Consider the following 7,500-nt stretch of genomic DNA (forward strand, 5'->3'; position numbering starts at 1 on the left):
GTCAGAATATCAAATGTTATTTCATAGAAAAGGGGCGCCGCACTTCCAAAAGGGGGCGCCAGACCAGTTAGACTGCCCCAAGTTGCCCCCCCCCCCTAAATCCGCCACTGGATTTATTTGTGACTTTCACTGTGCCCGCGTGCGTGTGTACGAGCATTAGGTGAATCCACTTAATGCTTGTTTGAGTGCATGGGTTCTAGACTAAAGCACGAGACTGTGGCGCTGGTTGAGTAAAAACATTGCATGCAATATGCGTTATGTACAGTCGTATGTCGTTAGGCCCTTCTAAGCATTCAACAAAGGACGGATTTGGCTTTGTGTTGTATTCTGTCTCTGTGATAAATTTCAGGCATGCTGTTTGTGTGGTATTGAGGTATTGGTTCGTTCTCGTGATTGTTGTAGATATTGTTATGCATTGGGTGATTATTGCAGATGTTGTTGTGCAAGTTTAGTGCGTCATCATGTTTGCTGGTATTATCACTAATCTTGCCGATAAATTGATCCTGACAATGATATTTCTTATTATTTTTTCCAGTATTCCCGTTTGCGTTCTCTGTCGTTCTCTTCTATTTTCATTTTTTTCTGTCTATACTTTGATCTTTCCTTCATTCATGTTCATCTCAGTTCTTGTGTTGAGTTATGAATTTTTGATTTACTCCAGTCTTTTTCGGGAATGATTCTTTTTACACCCCTCATCTCTCATTCCCAACACAAGCCTAAAAGCGGTTCAGACATGATATAATCTTCATTATATATTATTACTGCATCAAAGTTTACAAACTTACCTGTGTTTTGATTAAGTCGGCCGACGATGAGGTTTGAGCTCCCAGGGACCGGCTGCGTGTCGAGGGGCGCGAGAACCCGCTCTAGCCCCGGCAGCATGGGTCCCTTGCCCACGTCCCCATCCCCTCCAGGACGGCAGGAGTACCTCCGAGGGACCGGGGACCCCTGCTTGCTCTTGCAGCGCGGGATGTCGCGGTTGGGAGACGTCCTGAGGTTGACGCGGGCACGGAGGTTGTTCATTTCCTGTGCTGACGTCACTGGGACGTCGTGGGAAGAGGTTTTGTTAAGCTCGGAAGACGTGAAGGAGTCTCTCGGTGGCTGTCGGACCGGCTGCTCATGGTGCGACGCCGTGAAGGACACCTGGGAGTAATCCGTTGTGTCGAAGACATGCGACGGGCCGGTGACTGGGCAAAGGTCGTCCAGCGCGGGGCCGGAGAGGTCTGGAAGGCTCTGGGCGCTCGGCCTGCGCTCTAGGCTTCCTGGAGGGGGGGCCAGCGAGTTTTCTGCGATCCGGCTAACCTCCACCTGTTGGCTGGTCAGCTCCACCTTGCCCTCGGGGACGGTGAGGCTCGCGTGAGGGCGTGCGAACAAACTTTTCCCTGCCTGTTGCTCCAAGTAGTTTCCTCCCCTCACTGCCTCGAGGAAGACGCCAGCGTCTAAGCTCGGACTCTTGCTGCGGAAGTGCTTCACATTGTTGACCCGAAGGAAGTTGCTTTGGCGGAAATCGATGCGGTCCAGGAAGGTGTCCACGCTGGGACTCTTCGCCGCGAACGCCTTGCTGGCAGCGGAGGTGGCGCCGGCCTCGGACGCGACGCAGTCCGTGCTGGGGCTCTTCGAGGCGAATGACCGGTGGAATGTCATGTCCAAGTCGCTCTGGTCCAGGTAGCAGTCCAGGCTGGGACTTTTGGAACGGAAGTCATTCTTGATCGGGATCGGATGCGTGGCCTGGGAGCCTCCGCCTTGCGAGACGCCCTCCTCCGGCTGCCTCAGCCTCCGAGGAACCATGTGGGGCTTCTGGTGCGCGAACTTCGCCTCGACCTGTGTGGACGCGGCCATGGGTTTGCTGCGCTCCTGGTCTCGCATCGCCGAGTTCAGGTGCTTGAACGAGGAAGGCGTCTTCATGGAGGAGTCCTGCGAGTCCTCCGCCCTCTTCGTCCGCGAGGGGATGTTGACGGGACGGCTCACGTACGCGACGTTGGACTGGGATCGCCCGCGGTAATACCCCTCGTACTCCTGATAGCCCTCCTTCTGCGTCAGCTGCGTGGCCAGGAGTGAGGTCTCGGAGGCGTATTTCTGCAGGTTGCCCTCCGCCCCGTAAACGCTGGTCCTCTGCTGCGTCTCCACGGCCGCGTGATAGAGGGGCGGCGGCCGCACCTTCCGGAAGCCTTGGTTGGGGTCCTCCGCGTAGCCTATGTTATAATGCATTCCCGGCCGCCCGTCCCCGCCCCCAGGGGATGGGTACCGGGGAGGAGGAGGCCGCCGGACGCCCTCGGGGAGAAACACATCCCCCTGGGAGTAAAAGTCCTGCGGAATGGATTGCTGCTGCTGGCATTGTTCTTGGGGCGAGTCCGTGACTCTGAGGCGACTGAATCCCTGAACTGGCTCCATCTCTTCAGGTCTGGGGAAAGAAAACGAAAACGTATTACAATAAATGTATAACGATAGTACCAATAATAATGATAAGGATGCTGGTCTGAGAGTCAGAAGCTACTGAATCCTTGAACTGGCTTCATTTCTTCAGGTCTTGGGAAAGAAAATGTGTTAGAAATACAGGAAATACTATCGTTATTGCAGTAATAATGATAGCAGTGTTAACAATAATGAAAGTGATGAGAGATATGATGAGGGCGAATATGACGGTGTTGATGGTGATGATAGTAATGATGATGTTAATGATGATGATGATGATGATGATGATGATGATGATGATGATGATGATGATGATGATGATGATGATGATGTTAATGATGATGATGATGATGATGATAATGATGATGATGAACGCTAACATTAATGATCATTGCAGAGCAGTAGTAACAGTAACAGTAGTAGTAGTAGTAATAATAACTGCATCAAAAGGATAGGGGAAGGCAGTGTTGGTACGGTAGGACAACATTAAGAGCAATAATAATGATAATAACAATTGTGACAACAATAACAATAACAATAATATAGTTATGATAATAATGATAACGATTAAAATGTCTCAGATATCGAAGGAGTGATATATTCTCACTTAATCATATATTATATATAGTTCTATCGTCGAATTACAGTTTATCGCCACGAGTGCTTAACCTTAATTTTCAATGATTAACCCTTTCCTCTCCCCTAAACTCTCTCCATTACGTTTGGATATATTCATGTATTTCGCTTTGCCAGCCCCTCTCCCCAAATATCCGAAATGAGATCCTTTGTTGAATGTCACTTAAAATTAATTGGAAAAAGAATAAGCATTGTGATCAAATTATGATAACATTAACATCCACAGCTAGAACGTATTCAGAAAACGCAGACCTTCGCTGCTGACCAATTATTCTCCTTTCTGTCTCTAAATTCGAATTCGTCTAGCCTTCGTCTGTTATTTATTATTAAAGGAACTACTCCCAAATATCTATTATTCATCGCATTGCACTACATACGATTTTCGTGTATCTCATCTGCCTTGGAATTTGAATATAATCCGCCGCCCTAACCTACCATAAACATTATGATTTACTTTTTATCTACTCTTTATTAACTATACTTCCACCTTCTGGCGAATTAATACATAAAGGAAAACAGTAGATAAATGATTGAATTATTGCAGCCTATCAGGAATCAAATCAGCAAGAACTTATTGCAAATCTCTGTCGCTGATTTGCTTCATCGTCACTCTCTGGTTAAGCATTTTTTTAAAATCTTCTAGCTCTAAAATCTTCCTTAAAAACTCACCTATCCTAAAATCACTCCCAGATTCAATAGTAATCATCATCTCATTATATCTCATATAACCTACCATATACGTTCATTTACCCTTCCAACCCGTGCTTTACTGATCTGCGAGTACTAGCATGCTGGCGTCGGCGTGCTGGGGTCAAGGTCTGGGCGGAAGCGAACTGGCCACCCTACCGCATCATCCCGCGGCCTAGTGAGTATGTTCCTCTAAGGTCCCTATGTCCATTTGGATATGGGACCTTCTTTGGCATTGAATTAGTACTTTATTCCAAACAACCATTATTCATTACAAATCGACCCCACCGTTATTTTTAAGTTAAAGAGCTAATCTACTCGCGTTTACACTGGATGTACAAAAATGTTAAACATGTCTCAAATTCCGGTCGAAGTCACGGCCATCACTGTGTTTGAACGAAGTCTTTTCATTAGCTATTTTACTTATTATTTAGTAACCAGCTTGAGAGGAAACGTACGGTACGGCACATTAACCATTGTAATATGCAAAACGATGTACAAAGTACCTATCTGTTATATATCTACGAATACAACACGCAAACACTTTATACAGTATAATTCACCATACTGATACCATAATGCAGAAGAAATGCCACGTGTTGCTCTGAATTTGAAAGCATAATAAGGATAAACACAAAACATAGGTATGTTCAAAAGCCTTTTAACGAGAAGAAGACTTAATTTCTGTGCTTGTTTGTTTATTTCAAGTGATTCAGTGCATGAAAAGAGATAAAAACAGGAGAGAGAAAAATAAATGCAGCGAGGTCATAGGAGAACGAACATGTACAAGTGAAAGAAGTCAGTGACCGAGAAATGGAAAAAGAGATATTCAAATCAACTCTTTACCTCTAACTTTCCTTCTCCCCTTCTCGCCCTTTTTGTGCACAGTATATACATACATGCATTCATACATGAATCCGTACATGCAGACTGTTATAATTCATATATCACTCTCTCTCTGTACATCTCCCTCCTGTATCTGGGGAACACGCCAAAAAGAAAGAAGGAGGGTGAGAAAAGAGAGAGAGAGAGAGAGAGAGAGAGAGAGAGAGAGAGAGAGAGAGAGAGAGAGAGAGAGAGAGAGAGAGAGAGAGAGAGAGGGAGAGAGAGGAGAGAGGAGAGAGAGGAGAGAGAGAAAGATAGAAAGATAGAAGGAAAGAAAGAAGGAAAGAAAGAGAGAGAAAGAAAGATAAAAAGGGAAAGAAGAAGAGAGGAAGAAAGAGAGAGAGAGAAAAAAAAAAGAGGAAACCCTGCTTCTCAAGTAACCCCTAAGAAAACTCACCACAAGAAACGCCCCTTTTTTCGCGAATTATAACCCCTTCCACTCCCCCCCAACCCCCACCCAACACCCCCCCCCCAAAAAAAAAAAAAAAAACGCAAAAAAAATATAGAATACTTGTGGGTAAACGATTTCCGCGCAACCTGGCCCCTGTGGTTCAGCGCCTCGGCAGAGTTCAGGCACAGTGCCAAGCCTCAGGGGTGTGGGAACCTCCGCATGGTAAGTGAATGGCAGAAGAGGATGCGCCACGAGACCGTCATTTGGTGTCTTCCGATGTGTGAGAGAAATAATTACTTTCGTCGGATGATTTTGATGCGAGAGATTTTTTAGTCTGATTCTTTATTTGGTATTTACTGGTTATCTTTTGGTGAAATTTGTTTGTTCAGTTATTTGTTTATTTTGTTAATTAATGTTTTGCTTGTCCTTTATCGGATATTTCATTTCGTCACTTTGCGATCTCTGAGTTCATTACACCTTTATAGAACGAAGCACATTGTATTTTCAACTGTCATTTATTACTCTCATTATCAGAGGTTTAAATCTTTATTGGAAGAGCTGTGACCTGATTCCGCCAACAAAGGGTAATGATGATGCATTGAACGACATAGAAATGATAATAAATCACTTTCACCTGAGCTGTGAAAATCCATTGATGCTATAAGGCTTTAATCATGAGGACATAGAAAACGGAGGAGCCCCATTAGAAAACGGAATTTCTCGTTGTTTTGACGCCGAATGGAAATGGAACTGATTATTTTTATGTTTCGATATATTCATATTTGATCTCGCTCTCTCTCTCTCTCTCTCTCTCTCTCTCTCTCTCTCTCTCTCTCTCTCTCTCTCTCTCTCTCTCTCTCTCTCTTCTTTTTTTCATTTGTCTCGTCAGTTCAACATATACTCATATGTCCATAGCTTGATGTTATCTGATAAAGTCAGCTGTGCTTGTCCCTTAGATATGCTGACTAATGATACTGTAGGAGTAAAATGCGGCACAGATATGGATTTCTCAGGTCAGAGATAAGAATATGCATAGATAAAATATGAATGTATGCTTTTACCTATGCATGTATATGTAAGTATGTAAGCAAGTATGTGTGTGTGTGTGTGTGTGTGTGTGTGTGTGTGTGTGTGTGTGTGTGTGTGTGTGTGTGTGTGTGTGTGTATGCGTGTATGTGTATGTGTATGTATATGTGTACGTATGTATACATGCATGTGCACACAGCAAAAAAGAAAGAAAGAAAGAAAGGAAAGCACGTATATATATATATATACAATAGTGCACAGGGAATCCCATTCCTACCGTACTATATATATATATATATATATATATAAGGAATTTAGGTGCTGAGGTTTACAGCGTTATCGAAATTGCCCACCAGCTTCGTATTCACCTTTCGAAACCAATAAAATTAAAGGCCCTTTTTTTTAATATTCCAAAAAAAAAAAAAAAAAAATCCTTACACTTTGATATATTGGTGTTGGCTCGCAGTCCCTACAAAAAACGGATCATCGATGCTTATTCTGAATTTTGAAAAAGTAAAAAAAAAAAAAAAAAAGTTATTCATCTTTACTTCATATGATAAAGGCAACAGGAAACTTGCAAGTGCTCAGATTCAGTCAAATATTGGTTTTCTTTTTCTTCATATTTTTGAGTCTGTGAAATTACATCATAGCGGTATAGGATTATTTTCAAGATATTTAACCCAACGAAGCAATATCACGTCATATGAATCGGACACGCTTGAAATTCTTACCATGTCGTTTGAGAGCCGCTAATTATTTGCTTCATGTTTTACCCAAATAGAATGAACGTCTATTTAATATATATAGAAAACATGTTATGCATCTTTATATAGAATATCCGTATCAAGAGACAGACAATACGATTCGTGATTATTAAAAATATAAATACTAGTTGACATACTAGCTGACATAAACGCGCATAAATACATAGATGTGAACAATACAACGGCCTTCCTCAATTTCCCTGATGAATTATACAACTCATTTGACAAGTGGGGGGAGGGGGGGCATGAATACTTTTGCCCATAATCCTCAAATATTTAGCGATCTTGCCCATCCTAACACCGACAGTATCTCTCAGTATACTTTTTAATTTCGAAATAGTTGGTTATTACAGAGGCTGCCGATTTCTCCACCAGCATCTTTCAGTATCTTTTGTATTTTTTAAAAACTTTCTTCAGTAATCTTTTCGACGGCCATTTGATGTCGATTATAGTTGGTTACAGAAGTAGCTACACATTTCTCCACCAATCTCTATTAGTATTTTTTTTACGATAAACTTTTTCGACACCATTAATATGTGTGTGTGTGTGTGTGTGTGTGTGTGTGTGTGTGTGTGTGTGTGTGTGTGTGTGTGTGTGTGTGTGTGTGTGTGTGTGTGTGTGTGTGTGTAAATCTCATAGTGAAGCAATATACTCATCATGTTTATACTAGCTATGGCGGGCTAAAGTAATCGCGCCTGT

General features: G+C 43.0%; 1 protein-coding gene across 2 annotated transcripts in view; it reads right to left on the minus strand.

The window, feature by feature from the left end:
* The window catches only part of LOC125031270, a 199,063-nt gene that overhangs the window by 154,464 nt on the left and 37,099 nt on the right, over positions 1-7,500 (minus strand). For both annotated transcript variants that reach the window (XM_047621933.1, XM_047621934.1), the window contains exon 2: positions 786-2,401. In XM_047621933.1, the coding sequence (XP_047477889.1) occupies positions 786-2,391 (1,606 nt within the window). In that variant the 5' untranslated portion in view covers positions 2,392-2,401. The remainder of the gene's footprint in view (positions 1-785; positions 2,402-7,500) is intronic.

The sequence above is a fragment of the Penaeus chinensis genome, chromosome 12, assembly GCF_019202785.1.
Source record: "Penaeus chinensis breed Huanghai No. 1 chromosome 12, ASM1920278v2, whole genome shotgun sequence".
Taxonomy (NCBI): domain Eukaryota; kingdom Metazoa; phylum Arthropoda; class Malacostraca; order Decapoda; family Penaeidae; genus Penaeus; species Penaeus chinensis.